Source organism: Lepisma saccharinum, chromosome 1 (genome assembly GCF_977018435.1).
Source record: "Lepisma saccharinum chromosome 1, izLepSacc3.1, whole genome shotgun sequence".
Taxonomy (NCBI): domain Eukaryota; kingdom Metazoa; phylum Arthropoda; class Insecta; order Zygentoma; family Lepismatidae; genus Lepisma; species Lepisma saccharinum.
The window spans coordinates 147,194,522-147,218,477 of record NC_139229.1 but is presented as its reverse complement, the minus strand read 5'-3'; the positions used below and the strand labels follow the sequence as shown (position 1 = coordinate 147,218,477).

Genomic DNA, 23,956 nt, shown 5'->3' with positions numbered 1-23,956 from the left:
CGGATCCCACTTTAAACTGTAGGTCCAGTCCCGATTAGCCTTACTGCGCATAAAGTGGACTTAAAACACCAAATCAAACAAACAAATCTATGTGATCAGAAGTATCCGGACACCCACCTGAAAATAAAGTACAAGTTTGGGCAACCTTCCATCGGGAACACTGGCAGTCAATACAGTGTTGGCCAACACTTAGCCTTGATGAAAGCGTTCATTCTCACAGGCATACTTGCAATCAGGTGCCGGAAGGTTTCGGTGGAATGGCAGCCCAGAGCGCCAAAATGAGAAGAGGTATTGATGTGGATCGGTGTGGTCTAGCACGAAGTCGGCATTCCAAAATATCCCAGAGATGTTCTATGGGATTCAAATCAGGACTCTGCGCAGGCGAGTCTATTAGTGGGACGTTCTTGTCGTCAAACCACTCCCCCACAAGCCCTGCAGTATGGACGGGTGCTCGGTCGTGTTGAAAGACACAATGGTCATCCCCAAACTGGTCTTCGACGGTAGGCAGCATGAAAGCTGTTAAAATGTCAACGTAAGCTTGTGCCGTGACATTGCCATGCAAAGCAACAAGGGGGCCAAGCCCCCTCCAGGAGAAACATGACCACACTGTAACCCCGCCACTTCCGAATTTCACTGTTGGCACTATACAGGCTGTAGATGTCGTTCACCAGGCATTCGCCACATCCACACTCTACCATCGGATCGCCACATTGTGTACTGTGATTCATTACTCCACACAACGGTTTTCCACTGTTCTATGGTCCAGTTTCGACCCTCCTTGCACCACATGAGGCGCCGTTTGGCATTTGTCTGTGTGATGTTTGACTTATGGGCAGCTGCTCGGCCATGGAAACCAAGTTGCCGCACCTTGCGCCAAACAGTAATGGTCCTTGGAGTATATCCTGATGCAGTTCGGAATTCCTGTGTGATGGTGGCGATGGATGATTGACGATAATGCTGTACGACCCTCTTCAACACTCGATGGTCTCTGAAGGTCAATATGGGAGGTTGGCCTGCACGCTTTTCGGTTGTACACATCCCTTCACTATAACATTGGAAACAGTGGACAGAGGGATGTTTAGGAGGGTGGAAATCTCCCACACAGACTTCCTACCAAAGTGGTACCAAACCAACTGACCACGTTGAAAGTCTGTGAGTTCCTCAGACCATCCCATACTGCTGTCTCACACTGTCTGCAGACTACTGAGTTCGCTGACTATGTGTTCCACGCGGAAGATGGCAGTACTGTGTCGCCCTCTATGATAAACACAGTTTTCGCGGTGTGTCCGGATACTTTTGTTCACATAGAGTATATATATACTACATACATGGGGGATATAATGAGTCCTGAATTTTATTTATACATACACACGTACACTCATACATAGTATTACATACACACACACACAGCCTCTGACTCATGGTTAGCATATGTCCTTTATTCCCTGGATATGTCCTCCTTCTAGAATATAAAAAGTGCGTTCGTGTGGATTTTCTTTCCAGAGTAAAAATGTCCTGGTTTACTACAAATACTTAACAAACAAAAAGAACGTTAGAAATAAGCACAGCAAGCCACAAACTGCTCGCTTGATGCCACGCAAGTTCGAGTGCGAATAGGATCATCGCTACAATCGATACTCAAACACCATCGATAGCGACCGATAGGTCGATATCAAAAATCTACACAAGTCATTTCCACTGGTCGCATCACATCGGACTCGATCTCGTATCTGAACGTGATATCGTGTAGCGTCCACTTGATTGTTGTATTTGTATAGTTACATTAGAAAATAAAAAAAGCCACAACGAAAATGTAAGTTTACAGATGCACTTCAAAAGAAGTTGTTTTTGAAATATTACGACTGGGCAAGAAACAGTGATTGGGCACTGGCTTCAATCGATTTTTAAGACCTTTTATGAGCAGTTTTATTAAACTGTCAGAATATACTTAAATATAACCTATTTCAAAGTTGTAATAAAGCATAAACAGACATGTTGATGAATAATTGTATGCTCAAAATAAATGTTCGGCTTGAAAGCGGTAAAATTTTGTTGCTGTTTTACGGCGATAGCCTCTATGTGGATAGTTGTAACACGAAGAGAGAAACCCTCTGGCGCTGTCGTCGAGTTTTCAAATCCACGCGAGCGGTGGAAGATTTGTGAATTTTCTGCACAAATTGCGGGAGAGTCTTTCTTAAAGCTAATAGACAAAGTACACCAAGTGAAGGACGTAACTGCTATAGAGTCATTCCATGCCAAATCAACACAGATATGTGCAATTTTTAACCTGACCATCTCCGATTTTCATGAAATTTGGGGAGTTGAAACTATGCATAGAACTTAGTAACTATGAAAATTTTTAGTCTCGTGCGTCTTGTAATTGTTAAATTATTCAAGGTCAAAGTTTGCAGAAATTGCCTTTTTTGGGCCCGCTTAGCTATACTAAATCTGCTGTAACTCCGCCACTATTTTGCCTAGGAAGCTCAAATAAAGCTTATTGTACAGGGAATTGAACAAGCTTTCCAGTGATATATAACAAGCCTACCTTTGGATAAAAATATAATTTTGTCACGTGACCTTGAATTTTGACCTTGAATATCTCAAAACATGTCATCACCAAAAATCGTGAAAAAAATATATTTGGTCCCTCATACCATACTCTAAAACATACCAAAAAATCATTCTGGGACTGCAATGGGATCAGAAGATACAAAATAATATGTGTAACTATGTGACTGATAAAAGCCCCATTACATGAACTATGAAGAGTCAAATGTCCCTTAACACCCTCTACAAAATGTGAAGGAGTTATCCTGGGTATAATTGGTCATAAAAGAAATAGGTTAGGCACAGGGAGATCCCTAGCCGTGTGTGTCAAGCGCAGGTCCGGCATATTGTTGACCGCCATATTGAATTCAACGCAAAAATTTCAAACAAAAGGGGGTGTTGTGATATATCAAATGAGGCTAGAATTTCACGAGAAATGAAGTGACGAAAGTTTATCCAACATATATTTAACTAGCAAAAATTTATTACTGCATGCTTGTAACCATTTTCTCCTTTTCGAGGTGTTAAAAACAAAGCATTGGAATGCTCCTAACGTGTTAGGAACTCATCGAGATCACGCTGACATCTTGGGAGAGAAAGAAGTATACGCACCATTGCATATGATTTTAATCAGCTACATTCACCAAATAGTTGAATAGTGAAGAATATTGGGAAAAGTATCTCAAACAATTACGTGACACTTGCTTTGGAATGAAAAATTTTTCAGTGACGAGGCAAATTTTTATTTTCACTGTTAAGTTAATAAAAATAATATGCAATACCTGTGATTTGCTCAGTCGAATGGTTGTTGCTGGTAAGCTAATTATGTGGTATAATATATGGCGAACGGAAATGGTTGGTCCATATTCAACAACGGAACCTTAAATGGTGAGGGCTTCTTGGATTTGGTAAGTGAACAGGTTTTTTCACCCTTGCTAACGGGATATGGCACTTTTCGAGAGTTTTGAAACAGGACAGAGTGTGACCACACTATGTGGACATTTTCGCAATTTCTTCATGGTAATTTTCTAGGTAGATTGATGGGCACACGGGGATCTATTAAAAGGCCTGCACATTCCCCAGATCTAACATCTTAGGAGGACTTTTACCTTCAGAAACATTTGAAGAGAATGGTGCATGCACTAAAAGTCCCTGCTATTGACCATCTGAGAGAAGGCATAGTTGCTTGCGATGTTGTTGCACATGCTACATTACCAAATGTTCTATGCGAGTGTGAGAGACGTCAACGAGTGTGCTTACAGGAACATTGACAACATTATAATGTGCATATATCGTAACTGAAAGATATGTGTATAACTTTTTGCTGGCGTAAGATACGTTGGAAAATCCTTCGTCACTTCATTTCTCGTGAAATTCTAGCCTCATTTGATATATCACATCACGCCCTTTCCTTTGAAATTTTTGCGTTGAATACAATATGGCGGTCAACAATATGCCGGATCTGCGCTTGACACACACGGCTAGGGATCTCCCTGTGCCTAACCTATTTCTTTCATGACCAATTATACCCAGGATAACTCCTTCACATTTTGTAGGGAGTGTTAAGGGACATTTGACTCTTCATAGTTCATGTAATGGGGCTTTTATCAGTGACATAGTTACACATATTATTTTGTATCTTCTGATCTCATTGCAGTCCCAGAATGATTTTTTGGTATGTTTTAGAGTATGGTATGAGGGACCAAATATATTTTTTTCACGATTTTTGGTGATGACATGTTTTGAGATATTCAAGGTCAAAAGTCAAGGTCACGTGACAAAATTATATTTTTATCCAAAGGTAGGCTTGTTATATATCACTGGAAAGCTTGTTCAATTCCCTGTACAATAAGCTTTATTTGAGCTTCCTAGGCAAAATAGTGGCGGAGTTACAGCAGATTTAGTATAGCTAAGCGGGCTCAAAATTTAACAATTACAAGACGCACGAAACTAAAAATTTTCATAGTTACTAAGTTCCATGCATAGTTTCAACTCCCCAAATTTCATGAAAATCGGAGATGGTCAGGTCAAAGGCTGTGTTGATTTCGCATGGAGTGACTCTATAGTAATATTCAGTTTCTTGTAAGAAATTCAGAAAAAATAGAATAAAGTCCATATGCAAGTAAAGCATCAGTGGATACCTTGAATTAGTGAAAACAAAGACTTGTTGCGATTTGTGACAGAACTAGAGCGGTTCGTTACATTTATTGGCCGGAACGAGCTTATTCAGATATTGGTTCTGTTACAGCAACAAGAATATGAGCTTCCTCTTGAGTTCGTCAAGAAAAGAAAGCGAAGTGTGAAAGCTTTTCTAAATTAACTGGTCAAACGATGAGTTCAAATGTATGCTGTTAGAACGTTTAAATTCTAAACTCAGTGATTAGAAATGCTCCTTCGTGAAACACCTAGAAATGTTTAGTATTTTCAACATGTCTTACACAAAATAGAAAGATTTTCCGTTATTCGAGAGTTATACAGAAATATTGAAAGAAGGCAAGAACTTAAACGTTGTTTTCCAATATTCTTCAATTCAGCTATTCATCATGTTAGAAAAAACTATCTCAGCCTTATGTTAAGAAAAGGAAATGAAAATCCAGTTATTGTTTGCGTACAATGTATTCACTCTTAACTGTGTTTCATCAACTACATGTTTAGATACTGCCTGTGGTGTTAACATTATTACTTAGTGACGAAAGTTATCAGTATGTTAACTTGCACTGTCATTGTGAATGCACTTTACGGCGTAAAGTGTTTCTTCAGTTATGTATTTGAGAATCACAATACAAAATAGAAACATTTGTCACTTCTGAACTACAACAGATTTCCTTCTCGGACAGTAGCGGCAATTGGGTGCCAAAATTGGGGGGTAGGGACAATTTACTTCCTCTTGGTAGACAAGGCTTAGCTATACCATAGTGCAGGACCCCCCCAACCACCCCCTAATCGCCGCCACTGTTCTTGGACTTAAATTTATAGCGTTCCTGAATGGGACTTGAAGTTTTACTAATGTCAATTCAACTTCTCAGGAAAAGGCAACCTTTCAATCATTGAGGAGGTATCGCGATGAACGAAAAGCGAAGTAAAATAACCGAAATCAATCACTGAGGAGGTTTCCGGAAAATACAGGTGGTCAAGGTACAGTGGTGGAAAAAAGTTCTTCCCCATAAGACTTCAATGGCAGTAAATAATGCCGGAAGGGTAGGCAACACACATTGCACCTTTAGGTGATCGGGTGATTCTGTCTGTTTCAAGAGCAACTCGTCTTTCATGCAAAAGCCAACAGGCACAGGAAATGTAGGAAAGTCACGTGACCTGTCAGGTTGAATGTTGTTCGTCAGAAAATCGCCTTTTCTCAAGCCAGGTCGCACAACCGACAAGAGCTACACGTTATATCTCCGAAAATGATTCGCCTAAAAACGTTGGAACGAAACACTAAAACAATTCTTGCCTTAATTATATAGGCTACTACACTATATGTGCCGCAGTAGCTCAATCGTTAGGGCGTTTTAATATCATGCGAGAGATCTGGCTTCGATCACCGACGGGGGAGAATCGGAATTTTGTCCATCTGTTCAAGCTGCTCTGGTGCCCACCCAGCTTCGTATAAAGTGGGTACCTGGAGGAAACTGGGGTGGGGGGTTAAGGCGGCCAGGGGCGTGGTGCTGATCACATCATCCCCACCTTCGGCCTGATGAAGAAATCTTGGCGCCCTAACCCCACACCCCCTATACGCCTTAACGGCTTGGTGCAAAGCACAAGGTAGCACTTTGCTTTTTAATTTACTATATTACATACATCCCGATTTTGTCGGAACAGAACTTCCCAATCTCTACGTGGGCTTTCTTCCAAATTCCGTAGGGATGTGAATAGGCTCCAATTCTTCTTGACACAATTTATACATGTTATATTTCGATATAAGAACAATAGACGTTATCCTTTGTGTGTGTGTGTGTGTGTGTGTGGTGGGAGGGTATCATCTATACATGTGAGGTGATCCTTTTCCCAATACTCCATTCTCAGAAATAAATCTCAATTCGACACACTGAAAATGTAGCATTTTCTACATCTTAGCATGCAATTATCTAGTAGCAAAATAATGTGTGGAAAGAGAAAATTACGATTTATAACGCACTCTGGAAATTTCGTATTATTTTTTTTTTCCAATTTGAACTGACATTCATAATATTCATTGACTAAAGAATAGCTTAGTCGTTCTGCTACTTTCAATTCTTCATTACCGTAGTCACCGTAAATCTCTCTCTCTCTCTCTCTCTCTCTCTCCCTCTCTCTCTCTCTCTCTTAGCCTTCCCCATGGCGCAGTAGTAGCGGAGTCGCATTGTAATCAAGGAGTCCCCGGTTCGATACCCGGTGGAGACACATAGTGGTTCGGATCCCACTTTAAGTTGTAGAAGCAGTCTCGATTAGCCTTTTTGTGCATAAAGTGGACTTAAATACCAAATGAAAATAAAAATCAAAATGACCGTAACTCTCTACAAAGCCAGAGGATCCAGGTTCGAAACCTGTCGAGGCTTAGATGTAGCATTGCATTCGCATCATTACCCATCATCTTCATCGTCGCGATTATCGCAAGAGATAAAAATGCGACACAAAAAAAGCCAAACAGAAGATTGGAATCAATCTGAATATTGGTTACGTTGGATACATGGTAGAATTGTCTTAAAATCACTTCCTGTGATGTAATAGGGTTTTTTATTAGAGACCATTTGTATAATACATATCGGTGTTGCGAACAATAAGTAGTTTCACGTTCACCCCACTCTTCGGTTGTTTAGAAATGTAAGGAAGAAGGATCTCTAAATTTCCGCTTTCACATGTCAATGAAACTTGAACATAAGTTTAGTGTAGGCCACAAAAGAGATTTACATATTGTTATGATATCTTTTATACGTCACGAAACATACTTCCAATAAAATACGATACTACTCCTTACGTTCCTGTAAATGTTCACCATTAGTCTGGCGAAAGAAAAAGTAACGAACATTTCTGTGTTTCCTTGAGCAGAGATAAGGCGCCTGCTTGTAGCAAGCAAGCAACAACTGCTTCGATCAGTGACCTTCACTGCCGGAGTGACTCACAGCAGGCCTGCGCTCGTTCCAGTGTGCGTATGAAACAGGTATTTTATTTCGTTCGTTCCAATCCACAGTTATATCAAGCTAACATTCTACAATATGTAGTAAACAAGTTGTATACATTATGGTCTTCCAGAGTGTTGTTGCCTCCTGCTATTTACATGCGGGAGATGGGGGTGTTGTAAACATTTCTGAACCCAAAGGTCGAGCACGAAGGAAAAGTTGTGTAATCATTTAAGGTAATAACAAGGTAATAGAAGTTGAAGGAAATGCTGGAATAAATTATATCAGAAATTGAGTAAAAACCGTTCTTATCACACATAGGACTATCAGATCACTCTTCAGCGGAAAGTAGGACAAATTGTCTCCAAATGTTGGACACGATCGCATTTCCAGTAAATATAATAGGTTACTAGAACATCTTAACATATAACGAGAATATGACACATCTTCAGCTCAAAAATTAATATTGAAGTGAACGGTTGATTTAAAAATTCTTCAACTGCTAATTAATAGCACAGCCGTACGTGATTTCAACTTGTGTATGCAAGACAGAACGTTTTTCGTCGAGACGGGGCCAGGAAGGGAAAACAATCCATGAATTCGGGAAGGAAAAAGTTCACAATTTCGTAAACAAAGTCTGGAAGTTCTTGTTTATTGAAATGTAAAAAACTGCTATACACTGAAAAAAAAACAGAATTTTGTGCCTTGTTTTACCAATAAGGACTGAGGGCCCCACAGATGGCGCAGTGGTAGCGTCATTGCCTTGTAATCAAGGGGTCCCGGGTTCGATACCCGGTGGAGGCACATAGCGGTTCAGATCCCACTATAAAACTGTAGGTCCAGTCCCGATTAGCCTTACTGTGCATAAAGTGGACTTAAAACACCAAATCAATCAATCCAATAAGGACTGTTTATGTAATTTCTGGAATGAAACTTGTTACTTCGAACAAATTACCGACACTTATTGTATCGATAAAACTTCACAAAGTAAGCATTTTTATACATATATCTGGACTTTTCCGGATCTAGAAAATCGGGAAGTAATTTCTGAGCTGGGATTGTAATTGTTTTTCCGAATATCCAGTAGCAATCATGCACACTCTTTGATTTAAGCATACTTCTTCAAGGAACCACGTTATCTCAGACTTCCCTCAGATTTTCTGTTTCTCCATCTAATTTGAAGTTACGTGATGCCCAAAATACGTATAAGACATTTGTGATTTCTTTCAAATTCTTCCGGAGGCCAGACACAAATCTAAAATCTAGGACACGTCCGGAAATAAGAATGCTTCTTATAACCTCTTTTTATTTTCTTATTTAGTGTCGTTTTCCTTTCACCTTTTACTAATCGCGACGACGAGGATGAGTGATATAATAGAATTGATGAAGGGGCACTCACAAAGAACACCCACACGCACGACGGTATTCGAACCCAGGACATCAGACATCGTAGCACACTGTGCTAACCACTCCGTCACGGACGGAATTCTTATTGCCCTAATCGATCCACAAGCATTTTCCCTATCTTTAACTACACACGAAACATAATGAACAATCTAAATAAACAGGTGCCAGTTCACACTCTAACCGTAAAAAAACATGTGCACGTGAAAATGCGAAATAATATTTATTTTTAGGTAGTTGTGATTTATTATTGTATATTAAAGAAATATATTAGTGATAAAATGACGGAAGTAGAGGAACATCTCCAATGAAACACTCATGCCTTATGGATATTTGTATTTCTTGCCGAACAAGGTTCCGAGTTCGAGTTCCGACCAAAATGGGTCCATTGTGTATGTTCATTCATGTGTTTAATGTAATCATAAATCGTTGTCATGAATAATTTAACTTCAGAGGAAGAAAACTGAGAAAATTACTAATAAAAACAATAACAAAACAATTTGATCTTAAAGCCCTGGCTTTGCGCTAAATATTCCATCACGGGGACTGGCACTTTACGTAGGTGTAGACACGCTTCGTACAATTTGATGATATCGCGATAACGTAATGGATGTGCAGCCACTTAACTGAACGCCCCAAAATTCCCATTTTATTACTAAATTCTAAATTAGCATAATATCACAGTTTACCTATTCATAATATGCGCCGCTTTGGTGCACTTTGTGTATTGTTTCGTTGGTTGGTTATTTTAATTAATGTTGCATTAATCAACATCAGGTTAATCGCGCCAGGCAAAGTGGAGGGAAAATGACAATGAAGCAGAACGAGGAGGGCCTTGGTTCCCGATTAATGAAACTTTGTCTATCGCCGCGTGAAATCGATGAAAATGTAACTTCTTGATTTTGCTTATTTCATATTGCTTTTCTAGCACTTGCGTCAACAAAGGCGATGAGGATAATTAATGAAGCTATGAAATGGATAATAGGACATGATGATCCATGCCTTACACAAAATTCTAATTTGGGACTAATGAATATCGATTCGTTTTATCATTTGTCAAGTAGTTGTTTTTAACTCCAATCTTTTTCAAGGACTTCTGGGTTGACAGCATGTGTGTTGCGCGATGATGATTCGATGAAAACCACAATTTCAGTGAACTTTCTTGACAATGACTCTAATATCAGTAAAGAGAACATATCCTTACGAGTAGCTGTTGTTAAGAAACCAATTCCTGAAACTTTTTCTGCTGGTCTCACTGCAACCAGCTGTTGTTTGTTATGGCTGGGCCTGGGGGCATGACTCACGCTGCTGTCAATAGCTATTCAATCGTTCCCGAGAAGCCAGGTTCACCAGGAAAACCTAAGTGACAATTTTGTTATTTGGGTTGCATAGACAACAGGCTCTAAGATGTTATGATATCGTAGGTCTCGTGGCCCAAGAACTACTTTCTCTGACTGTACAGGTGCTTTCGCTAACCGTTATCGGGGTGGAAATCTTCAGCGCACTGTGTAGTACACCATGTGTACTACTGTAACTTGGTATGCATGCTTAACAAGGTCAAGGATTTTTTCCCACTCGCCAACAACAAATTTCAAAGGGTGCTCATACCATTGTTTGTAGCAAATAGTAAAATCCGATGAAAAGAGTTACAGTTCACACGAGTAGTATTCCAACACAATAGCCGAGTTAGTAAAATGCAGAAATCAGGTCAAAAATTGAGGTTTCCATCTTACACTACCCGAAATATATCAGTGATATATCTGCGTTTTTTTTTAAATTCCAAATTTGATTTTTTTTCTATGAGAGGTTACACAACAAATTTCGTGACTAGGATTCTCCCAAACTTTCAAAGATGTTCCTTGTTTGTGTTATAACAATTATTAGAATCCCTACTTTTGGTGGATTTATTGGTTTCAAATTGAGAAAAAAACACCAAAGGAAAGCACTTGTTCCCGACTTTTCTTAGTCTGGTGGAATGATATGAAGTTTCCCCCACGACTATAATAATATTAGTGACAATAATATAGCAATAATATTTATTATTATAAACTAATAAATTATCAAGTCAGAATTATATAAACAACATAACCTTCCCTACAAAACATTCTGGCCACACCTTGGCAATGTGTGTATGTGTGTGTCCTTATCAGTCTATTATAATTCATCTTCATAGTTACGATCAATTAAAGAAAAAGTTACTTCGAGTAACCGAATGCGGGAATTATTCAATCATTCAGATTTGTGCGAAGTTTTTTTCCTTACTTAACGGATAACACGAAAAGAGGTAATTTTAAATGAGAATAACGATTTCCTCCAGTATCCTTTTAAGTTGTGTGCTTAGTCTGCGAAAACTCATAAAGCGCCACTTAAAATCTAGCAGTTGGCAACATCCGTCACGTGATGTGTCCACCTGGTGGAGAATCCAGTACAGTAGCTTCCGGCTTTGCCCGATTCGTGCCGGTCCGGTTCATTTCTCTGTGGTGAGAATCGGAGCGGGTGGGCTCTCGAAGTCTTCTGGCATCGATTCCACGCATGGCGTCGCCCAAGTAGGCACGGCGAACGGGAACGATGGTAGACTGGCCAGGCCCGGGCCTCCCCCAACACTGACACACGTGTTTATAACAATGTCCGTCCCAAATCTAGCCCGGAGTGTGTCGGGGTAAGTCTACAACAACCCTTTTCTTGTTCCATTCGGGGTTTTTAAACCCTGACTCTCTCTCTCTGTGTATGCCAAGTAGTTGATGTAGCCACTGTATATTTTGTTAGCTGTGGTAGCCAAGGCGTGCTGTAGTATAGGCTACGCTTCTGTATAGCGCGTGTACCTGAATTGACTTTTTTTATCAAAAAAGAAAGGGGGGTAAAGTTGGGTCCGAGACAGCTGATTTTGCGAACCGTAACACGGGTTTGTCACGACGCGAAAGAAGGTGGAACTGACACGCCCCCTAGCGTGAGTGCAAGTTCGATATCCGACACGCGTCTGGGACGATAAAATTGTTAGCCACTTTACAAGATTGCCTTATCGTCTATCCTTGCAAGAGGGCGCAATGATCGTTATAAAGCTTGGGAATAGCATTTTACGTCGACGTGAACAAAAATTTATTATCGTGTCTCGAAAGTGAAACGTGCCGAGGAAAAAAAAAGCAAATTTGCCCCCTGTCTGCGTTTACATTAAAAAAAAAATTGACAACGGGTCCTACCCTGTCTAGTGAAGTGCGAGGGTGCAGTTGGACTACGAGGGGGCGGTGTCCTTGTGTTATCGATTTGATGGGGCGACCCAGTTTTCTCAACCCCCTCTTCTCACTCAAGATACATGGAAAGAATATCCGGTTACAGAGTTATATTTACGTCATCTAGACATGTGTTCTTGTCAAGTGCTTTCCTGGTAATTACAGTCGTTTTCGGTGCTGTTTCTTGTCCACTTAAACACACCTTCAATATAATGTAATGTGCATCGTCACTTAGCTGCTTCATCAACGCTCTAACTCGCATGACAAAACCAGTGTGCAAATCTTTATCGTGATACCCCCCGACAACGTAATGATATTTGTGCTCCAGGCTTGGTAAGTATTAATGACAGCATCTGTGTTAAATGCCGTAATAGTAGCTTGCATGTTCTTTGAAATTCTGTGACAGCGACAGTAATTGGCAGTGATAAATGGGTGCCCCAGCACGTGGGTTATTCGTAACTTTCGCCACACTTTAGAGGACGCTCTGGTAAAACATATGTTAAGACACCACCAGAAGACTTTACCTCTGGAATTTTGTGCGACGGAAAAACGGAATGCGCACTTTTGCGTTGAAGTGGGCGGAAGTAAACACGAGGCACCCTTCCCCTTTCCAAAATACGAACTCAGGACTTTTCACTTCGAATGCCTCGCATGAACCTTTGCGCCAAACGGATAATCGTCCTGTGTTCCGTGGTAATGACTATGTTCATCACTTTAACCACATGAACTAATCGTGACCATGAAGATGAAGTGATGAAACAGATGATACCACAATGACACCCAGAATTCGAACCTAGTATCCTCGGTTTCGTAGCGCATTACGCTAACCACTACACCCAAGAGGCCGTGCAGGTTAATCGCGACGATGAATATGATGAAGTGCAATTAACAACTCGAGAAGCGATTTATATATTAATACATGTGCCGGCCCCCGTGGCGAAATGGTTAGCACATCGCGCTACGACGCCAGGGGTCTCGGGTTCGAATCCCGGCCTGGAATAAAGCAAATCAATCATATATTACATGTATATGTAGAGGTCCAGCCTGACATCAACGTAGCCTCCCACTTTCCGTATACATTTTCGTTTATAATTGAAGTCCAAGTTATGACACTTGGTTAGTTAAATTTTCACATTTCAAATAATTCGTTCTTACCATTTTGTGCATAGTGGTTCGGACCGAACTTTAAACTGTATGTCCAGTCCCGATTAGCCTTTCTGTGCATAAAGTGGACTTCAAAGAACAATTCAACAACTTACCATTTTGTGGCCCTTTTCAAAACAGTTTTGCCCAATTTCAGATGGAGACCCGGGGTTGTACCGCTCAAAGTCCCCTGCCGCACCAAGACAACAACGCACGGCCCCACACTTCGATCATGGAAAGCAATTTCCATGCATGCAAGTAGTGTGTTGCGTATGTATATGTGAGTGGACAGGCAAAGAGTGTAGTTTCGAAGTCCCTATGAGCACGTGAGTGAAAATGCGTATATACTGAGATACTGTAGAGATACTATGATGATAGGAAAATCAAATACGTACATGAAAAAATGGAAGTGTTATTTTCATGCCAGTGATTCCTAAAAATTACATTTTAAACAGTGTGTCTGTGTGAGTATTTTTCGAAGCTATTGCCTGTATAAAGTATCTGCCTTCATAGGTGTTGCCAGATTTTTTTTCTATACAGATCAGCCTTTTCGTATAAAATTAATAGTAGAAATGGCATTAATAATGATCAAATAAAATTAGCACATAAACTAATAACAATTTTGACAACTACTTCTTATTATTACCGTATTATTATTATGTTCCTGGAGAGACTCTTCTACCCAATTCAACAGAGCGACGCAACTGCACAACTCTTTTTTTCCTCACAATTCATACTGTAATTCTGAATAGCGCAGATATTCTAATTTCCTATTAACATTTGCATACCTCATGCAAGAAAAATCTGAAAGTTAGGGGTATATTTTAGTCATGAAGTTTACACTGTGTGATATATCACATAAGAATGTAATTTTTAGAATTTTGAAAACTCGTGGAACAATTTAATCTTTGGAGTAAGTGGGTAGAATAAGAAAATCTGAAGTTCTAATCCGGTTCTTGCATTTTACAATTTTTTTTAGGTAGACCTTAAATCATTTTTCAAGTTTCGTTCTAATGTTGGAATAAAATTAACTGAACTTTATTTCTGTTACTGGTTATAAAAATTATAACTTTGCTTTTTTATTTTAAATTAACAATGCCAGTTTACAGCTAGTCGACTCTCTTGTTGGACATCCTGCATTCTATTGACCAAATCCTGAAGTGGCACGTGTCACTTGCCGCTTCGATGTGAAATCTCTCGTAGGTATGAATCTTGGGTAAGATAACATTTCATTGTGTTTGTTTTCTCATCTATTTAATACATTCATAATCCATCCTCAACGCCACGATTAACGTAACAAAATCGAAGTAAAAATAAGCAAAATTCAAAATAATTATTTGAATTCTCTGACAACCTCACTCATCTATGCTGTTTGGTTTGCTTAGACAAGAGCTGGGCTCAAATTAGTTCATGATGAACTAATGTCTACAGTAACCCCATTATGATGGCGACGCTACCATGGACAGTTTTTTAAATTCATTTTCTTGAATCATCAATGTTAGTCATATAATCATGGATTTTTCGAAATAATATTATACAAAATCTATCTTAGCTTTATCTTTTCAATTGTGTGCGTGTCTTCTTCAAATATCACAAGTGTACGCCAATACACACAGGGATTCAAACACATTCTAAGTGATACTCCTAAATGTAAAAAACACACCCTCAGATATAAATCGTGTGTCATTATGTTCCTTTCAATTTCTTGGACTGATATACAACGTTCCTCTTAGTTATTGTTATGCTTTTATCCTAGCCTCCATACACAGCATACATTCAAAGGGACATAGATATAGCCTTTATAAACAATTGCACCGAACAATTTTTTAACACGTAATATGTTTTCCTACGCGGATATAATATTTTATAAAGTTTGGAAATTTACAATTTAACACGTGTGTTAATTTCAGTATTGCCTAACTCCTAGCACAATACAAAATTGGTTTGAATTAAAACAAGTCAAAAAACAAACGAGTAACCGAATTGTCCATCGTTTGAAGATACAAGTTTGGCAACATCGCACAAGTTGCTCGTCGGTTGTTCGAACAAAATGCTCTTCATTTCAGTCAACTGATCTGTGTCGATAGTTTTACTTCAGTGCTTTGAGAATAATGCTGTTCTTACTGATTTAACGTGACATGATACACGTGTTTTTATCTTACCATAACATGTACTACAGTTCCTTGTGCGGAAAGAGAGGGACGAATTGGAATTATAACGAAAATGCTGTTCTGTGCCAAACTCTGTCCACCATACGTTTCGTTCTTGTCTCTGGTTTCTAAAAAGGTATTTACATGACCTTGACGGCTTAATGCTGCTAAATGTTTTCTGGTGATGTCTTTTGGGTTCTTTCACCAGTTTATTTAGGTCTAGATTACAAAACGATAACGGGCTTTTTCGTTTATCTATATGCAACAGTTGATTTCTATGAATTCTGCAGATTCTGTGATATGTGGTAAAGATAGGGTGACCAGATATTTGTTGACCAAAAAGAGTATAGTCTATAGGTTGAAGGTGCGCATGCACAAAACATAAAAATAAAACGAAAATACGGGTGGTTATTTGTTATTGATTTTATTATAGCCCCTATAAAATAGGCCTACACTCGACAGATTCAAATTACTTATGGGTTTAATGTAATTAGCTAATTACAAATACTTACTCACCAATGGGCACCATCATTCATACTTCTTGGATGATTTTGCTTTCTTGACTATGTTAATTCGTCCTTTATTGCCAGTCTAAACTCTTCACAGGTCATGTTCTCATTGAATTTCACTTTCCTTACTTGTTCGAGTGTTGACACCAGGAGTGTACTTTTTTCCTCTCGCCAATAAGTTTTAATAACACTGAAGAGTCTTTCACAATCAACATTTGTACCAGGCAGAGTAAAGAAGATTTTTATAAGAGGCACAATCACTTTTAAATTTAACCCAGCCTGTACTGACCTCCACTTACCCATTATTGTTTCCTTTCTTTCCCCCAATCTTCAAGATGTTTTTCAATGGCTTTTGAAATTGCACAGTAAGTGTCAAAAATGTCATTATCATTAAATTCCAATGAATTTGAAATATGTTTTGCTTGTTGATGGAATATGAAAATGACTCTTGAAATTGTTCATAGGAAATTCTTGAGTCAAGGAGTAAATACCTTAGTTTGTTGACATCTTGACGTTTTCCGTTCTGTGGATTTTAACTCATTTTTACGCGTGAAATAATGAATGAAATTAAATTGCAAGGAAAATAGTATATTTGGGGATTTTTGCAAATTGAAAAGAGTATAGAGTATATGAACCTCTAAAAGAGTATAATACTCTTAAAAAGAGTATGTCTGGTCACCCTAGGTAAAAATATTAGATAACTAGATAACCACCTAACGCAAACTGGTCTAACAGCCAGTTCTGTGACCGAGAGGGTTAAGTTGTCGACAAGGGCGGCGCCAGAAATTTTCGACCGGGTGGGCAGAAGCTCCATATTGATAGATTAGGGTGGGCAGTATAAATGTAAGACCATATATGTATATGTGCATGTAAGACGTACGAGCCCCCTCTCTTTTACACTCCCGATTTTCCTCGTGCTTCTTTTCCCTTTCCTTGTTTTCCTCTATATTCTTTTCTAATCTATTCTCGCATCTTGTTCTATTTCCTTTCGCTTTGTCTCTGATGGACACAATTATTTCAAGGAAGTGTTTACCCATGCGCAGCCATACATTCTAATCACATTCTTTCATGCACGTTAATACAGTGAAATAAATGTGAATTAGGTTTAAGCTTGTGTTGCAAATACAAGGCACATACTTGATTTTATGTATTCGGCGACAGTGATAGAAAATGCGATGGTAGACAATCGTGAAATTTTTCGTAATTTAAATGGATGTTCCTGAGCATAGTATTTTCATCGTATGAGTGTTTGACTGAAAGAGTTTTCTTACTCCTTGGGGGTCACTTTTCTTAGCTTACAAGGTTTGTACAACTGACAAATCTATCTGAATGTTTGCAGTAGCGACGATTGGGTGCCATCATTTGAGTGACAAGGACAATATACTTTTTCTTGATAGAAAAGGCGTAGCAAAAAGAGGGCATAGTGCGGGGGCAAAAAGTGGCAAATGTGGCGGGGGAAACTGCATCCCCTACTTCCCGCACCTCCTAATCGCCGCCACTGAATATTTGCATTAAAATGAACGTCTTATAATGAATGATTTAAAACACACACGGAAAACAAATTCTTTGTTCATTGTCTATAATGAAAGGCTATTTTGACAAAATATCACTCATAAGTAATAAAGAAGTAAGATTGAAAAATCTGTTCAGAATTGAAGAGATTATTAGCTAAGTTGCTATTAGTTTTCTGAACTATCATGTTACTCATGCGGGAGAAAGAATACACGTATGGTTACATGAACATATTTTTTGAGGTAACAAAATGTTTTAGGACACAAGGAATTCATCGAAGTTGATCACCGTACCAGAAATAATTCATGTATTTTTCATAGATGACTTGGGTTGTATGGTGTAACCATTTTGAACACACAAGTACGTTAACCTGTGCAGCATACCCTGGAAACTTAATTCTTTCAGGGGAACGAGTCAAAGTAATAATTTATGAGGGTTTGTATTTTGAGTGTCAGCATGTGTTTGTTTTCGCCCCTTCGTTACTTTCATCTAATCCCCATTGAACCTTATCGTAGTCATTATCAAAATTAGCAGAAAAATGACTTTAAATAAAACAAATCAACCACAGCTTACTCTTCCAAAAATGGAGTTTCATTAGCCCATAGCTCTTAGAAAGTTGAGGTGGTATTTTCAATTGCACAGCGTTTCATTAGTGGATCAAGGCAGCTAATTCCGTGAACAATGACGTTGTTTTCCGAAAGTCTCAAATATTTTCCTTAGACAATACACCCTCTTAAAATGGACGCATCTTCTGTGGTGATAAAATGATACGTTTGGTTCGAGTTCTTTCTGTATATTTTTTCCCCAATGGCATAACGCTGTCGCATTATAATGAAGAGGCCCTGTGTCCGACTTCCCCTTCTCTGGTGGTGCACAATGCACACTGGTTCGGACTACACGTTAAACTGTGGGTTTAGTCCCGATTAGCCTATCTGTTGACCTCCCCAATGGCGGAGTGATAGCGTCGTCGCCTTGTAATCAAGGGGTCCCGGGTTCGATACCCAGTGGAGACACAAGTGGTTCGATAACCGGTTGAGGCACAAGTGGTTCGGATCCCACTTTAAACTGTAGGTCCAGTTCCAATTAGCCTTACTGTGCATAAAGTGGACTTAAAACACCAAATCAATCAATCAACCTATCTGAGCATAAAAGTGGGCTTAGAAACAAACTACCTAACAAAAACGTCTTCTGGATACTTCGTGACATAACTTTTTTCTTTACTTCAGCTGAATCTACAGATTCTGTTGACATTTTCGGCTGATTCATGTGGCAAAATGTATGTGTGGAACGAAAGATTTCTAAATACGATAAGCCACTTATTAGCAATTAAATAATTCTGTAGCTTTTTCCACACATAACTGGTTTATCAAAATTTATTCACTTTGGTATTGTAGTGATTATGGTGATTCCTTCTTATTAGTAGAACGAATATAAAGTTGATATTTCACATACAATATTGGTATTTGAAGATGACACGTATATAAAAATTGTAATGAAATAAGGAAAGGGACACTTCTGAAATTTCAATGCAGAGCTAATTAAAACTATAGACCTACTAACTACACTCACTCTGTAGCATACTTAAACCTGAAGGTTTATGGCCGCAGCAACACAAGCCTTCCATCTGCCCCTATCCGTGGCAATATCAATACAATCTTTTCCATTCTTAACCGATGTCCTTTAGGTCCAACCCTCAATCTTCATCTTGGCCTTCCTACAGATCGCTTACCTTCAGGTTTCCCAAAAAGAAACTTGTAAACTCCTCTTTCCTCTCCCATTCGTGCCACATGACCTGCCCATCTAGGCGTTCTTGATTTAATTATTCTAATAATAATTAAAGTGTCGAAATAATTTATTGTGCTGCTGGAGGAAGTAACGCTAAGATGTTTTTATTTGCTTATTAGGAGATTATTTTAACCATACCCAGGCCGAGATTTATATACGTTTGTGGAGGCCCGGAGGTTACAGCACCAAGACCTCACTCCAATCCCTTCTACTCGTACACAGTTTCAGTTATAACTTCTCGCCAAGTTACATGGTGTGGTTGTTATTATATTTTTACCACATCCGAAGTACCTAATTTTTTCATTATGTGGTACTTTTCAAAGCAGTCTTTCCCAATGAAGGTCAGGAGCTGCAGTCCTCAAGTTCACCCTAAATTCTGATCTAATCTTGATCATACCCTGCATAATTTTGAGCCTCTTAAGCCTACCTACTAGCTGCTTTTAATCATACAAGTATTTATTTGATCACAGTTTTTGTTTCAATAGCTCTAGTAATTACTTTCACTTTCTAATGACAAAATTGGCTTTTCATGGGTTTATAATTAATATGTGAACATTTCTAGCATAGATAATATTCACAAGTAAAATATACATGTTATGAACACCAGAATACACTTATTTATTGAATCATTCATATATCCCTAGTATATGTACTTATTGAATTTGATTGGGTGGGCACAGGAATTTTTGAGTGGGCGCTTGCCCATCCGTGCCCACCCCTGTCGCCGTCCCTGGTTGTCAACTTTCGATCTCGCAACAGTAGTTTATGGGTTGAAATCTCGGCGTGGGCATGAGTGTTCTTTGTGTTTTCTCATCAATTTCATCACATCATCGCCCATATTCATGTTCCCGATTAGCCAAAAGTGGCAGAAAAGCGACATTAAATAACAAAAATACAAATACATGGTCTAACAGTTAGTTATAAGTAGGGCTAGGATTTTGATGACCTTAAAATTACCAAAAAATGACCTCTAAAAATTCATTTATGACCTAATACATGCAAGAAAATGCCCTATATACTTAGAAAAATGACCTAAAAATTCTGAAAGATTTGCAACACAAATTTATAAATTACCAAGAGAAATTCAAATTACAAATTAACCTTACAGTATCTATCACATGTTAATTGTATGCGTATGGTACTACAAGTAAGAAAGTTCACTTTTTGTCATCTTTTACACTTTAAGTCCCGAGTTGCAGTACACAACGAAAATCATATGACAATTTTCAAAAGTGAATGATTGTCAGTTTTCGGACAAGACAGGTTTGTACACGGAAAATTTTTTCTCGATTTCCACTGACACAAGAGGAGCGTACTTGAAATGAACACTAGTACTTGCTGTTGAGTCACTTTCAATTCCACAGAGTGCAAATTGCTTCCCTGACAAAATGTCCGATAGAGAGCACAACATTTTGTACCCCTTGTTTTTAACAATAATCCGTCTGGCAACAATATATTTACTGATAGAGGGGGAAATCACATTGTTTGAGCTGAATTGTTATACAACAGCTTGTGTCAACAATACTGCACAGAATTTCTTTGTTTCTTCAAACACAGTCATTCAGAACTGCGCTGAAGGCAATGAGACGAGAGTTGGGAACATCTCTCCTTCAAAGGGTTACATTTGCATGTAAAATGCCCCTTCTTTCACCAAAATGTAGAGAAATGCATAAAATGACTTTTAAAAGGTCGAAAAACGACTCAAACTGTTTACAAAGTTTAATAAATGCCCTTTACTCCAAAAAGGGTAAAAAAATGCAAAAAAATAAAAAAAAAAAATTCCCAACGAAGGCATCCCAAATAATTCACTTACATGTAAAACACATTTCTATCTACTTATGCAATGTTTCTGCCTTACCAAAAAAAAGATACATTTGCATCAAAATCCTAGCCCTAGTTATAAGTGAGATTCACACACGCACACTTTGTTGCCAGACCCATAACCCCACATATATTTTCATGTTTCAGAAATTTGTATTTACCGCCTTATTACTTGCGTATATATCAACAGCACACAATTTCGTAAATATTCATATCCGGTTATATCGATCAGGGGCGGCGCCAAGGGTGGGTCAAATTTGGCCAAGTCGCAACTAAAATCAGCTTTGCCCGCATGTTGGACCTTTTTCCTTGTCACCACATCACGTCTCTTACATTTTGGTATTTTTGTGTCTTTACACGAGGGTTATTCGATTTCAATACCGCAGTGTTGCTCTTCTATTCAATATGTTTGTGAGTACTTTATGAAAGGAAAATGTACCCGAAAAATTTTTTAGAAACAGTGGAAATTGTTCTATAAGAATGCTGGAGCTTTCATGCATATATCATTTCATGATTCTGTGATCAAATTCTAATATTTTTCTGGCATATATATCGGATATGTATAGGAAATACTGATTAAAAAAGCCAGACCAAAGCTTGAATAATCATCTTTCACACACCGTTCCTTGAGGGCGATTTTTTCGTACTAGCCTCCACCCACAGGTTACCTGAAAAGAAGGGCTCAAATATTAGCTCCACAAAGAACTGCATATTGCACAATATGTCAAGGAATGAAAGTTTTTCTTCCGTGGAAGACATAATTGTTTAGAATTGGAATATATAATCGCAATATACAAAGTTACAATACGAAGACACAATTAATCAATTTGCGCTAAATAAACACGCTTCCAAAAGTTAAGCACGCCATGGTAAAATCAACAAAAATGGAAAAGTAAAGCTTTGATTAACACAAAATTTCACATGAAGGTAGCAAATGTATCTATACATTAATGAAAACAAGAATTGTGTACAAAGAAGAAAGAAATATTTACTTTTTGTAAATTATATGATGACGTCACATTTGAGTCATTAACATAATGTGTTTAAAGGCAAACAAACCAAACAAAACTTACATTAATAAGGTATGTGACCACCCCGGACCTTCACACAAACTTTACAACGATTTTCCATGCTTTCAATGAGGTGATCAACCATCGCAGATGCGAGCAATGGCCATTCTTCCATTAGGACAGTTTCCAACTCTCTGAGACTGGCTGAAGGAGGTAAACGTGCAGAGATAGCACGCCCGAGGGCATTCCAAAGGTTTTCAATGGGATTATGGTCGGGCCGGCCACTCCATACGAGAAATGTCGTCACTTTCCAGGTACTCGTCAACGATGTTGGCTCGATGGTGACGGGCATTATCGTCCATAAGGAGGAAATCAGGACCAACTGCAGCAGCATAGAGTCTCACAATGGGATCTAGGACTTCATCCCGATACCACGCAGCCGTCACAGAACCGCCTTTAAAGATGTGCAGATCGGTGCGATATCCCATTGAAATTCCACCCCACACCATGACGGTGCCACCTCTGAATGCCTGATGTTCGATGATGTTCTTGGCCTGATTGCGTGTGCCTCGTTCTCTCCAGACCCTTACACGCTTATCATCTGATTCCAGGGCAAATCTTGACTCGCCCGTGAACAGGACGTTACACCAATCTGAGACAGTCCAATGGACATGTTGACGACACCCAGGGCCGTATTTAGGATCTGTAGACCCTAGGCTCAACCTCTGGTGCGGGCCCTACCGGGGGGGAATTCTTTTGAAAATAATATTTTAATTTTAAAAATAACATATTGTAATTTTAAGTAAACGTGTTAGGCAAATTTTTTGAAAATAATATTTCAATTGAAAGTAATATTTTAATTTTAAAAATAACATTGTAATTTTAAGTAAACATGTTAGGCAAATGCAAGATAAAAAAAGGAATGTAACAACGCCACGCCAAGCGACCGAGAATCCTGAATGCTGACTCAACTCATATCAGCTGTCCACTGAAGAGTTCAGCCGAATTAGCCCACACAACACACAAAATAACTGCGTCAACGTATTTTATGATTATAAGAGGGCCCGCACCACAGTATTAAAACAAAGACATTTTTTATCTTAGTCTATTCAAAATTATTTTGTTATTGTGGTGCGGGCCCATAGGCTGCAGCCTAGACAGCCTGCGCGTAAATGCGGCCCTGACGACACTACTTTAATCTTGCCCCTCTGGCTTGGACGGTTAGTGTAACACAAACACGTAATACTCGGGCGTTCAATCTCTTCATGAGGAGCCTTCGGCGCACAGTACTGGCAGATACGAAGTGTCTTACCAAGTGCCACTGCACCCATGGATGTAACAGTTGTGGAGGTCGCTCGTCGATTCCGCTTGGCTACTATAGCAATATATCGATCACCAGAGGGGGCGTTTAACCCTTGGACGACCGGGCACAGGTCTCCGGACAACTGTTTGACTTGTTGGGAATTGTTTCCATAATCGAGAAATTACCGAATGATCAACGCCAAAGAAAATAGCGACATCTTTGACTGTCCTGCTTCAATGCGTCCGACAGCACGCCAGCGCTCACTATCAGTCATTCCCCTTTCTCAGCCATAGAAACACGAATAGGCCTATTATCAAAAATAATACTACAAAAGTTATAAACACTTCGTATCAGCTTTTAAATGCACCTCAAACCCTTCAGAATGCTGGCGTCTTCAACGAAAGTGTGATGATTCTTGCACGAAACCCTCACTTTTATGCTATTTCAAGAGC

At 39.0% G+C, this 23,956-nt stretch overlaps 1 protein-coding gene across 8 annotated transcripts in view; it reads left to right on the top strand.

The window, feature by feature from the left end:
• Nucleotides 1-23,956, top strand: part of Ih (hyperpolarization activated cyclic nucleotide gated potassium channel Ih) — a 773,850-nt gene that overhangs the window by 47,132 nt on the left and 702,762 nt on the right. For 7 of the 8 annotated variants that reach the window (XM_083140027.1, XM_083140010.1, XM_083140004.1 and 4 more), the window contains exon 1: nt 11,515-11,703. The exons of the other annotated variant lie outside the window; for it this stretch is intronic. In XM_083140027.1, the coding sequence (XP_082996153.1) occupies nt 11,669-11,703 (35 nt within the window). In that variant the 5' untranslated portion in view covers nt 11,515-11,668. Of the gene's footprint in view, nt 1-11,514; nt 11,704-23,956 lie in introns of those variants that run through there. 8 annotated transcript variants of the gene reach the window in all.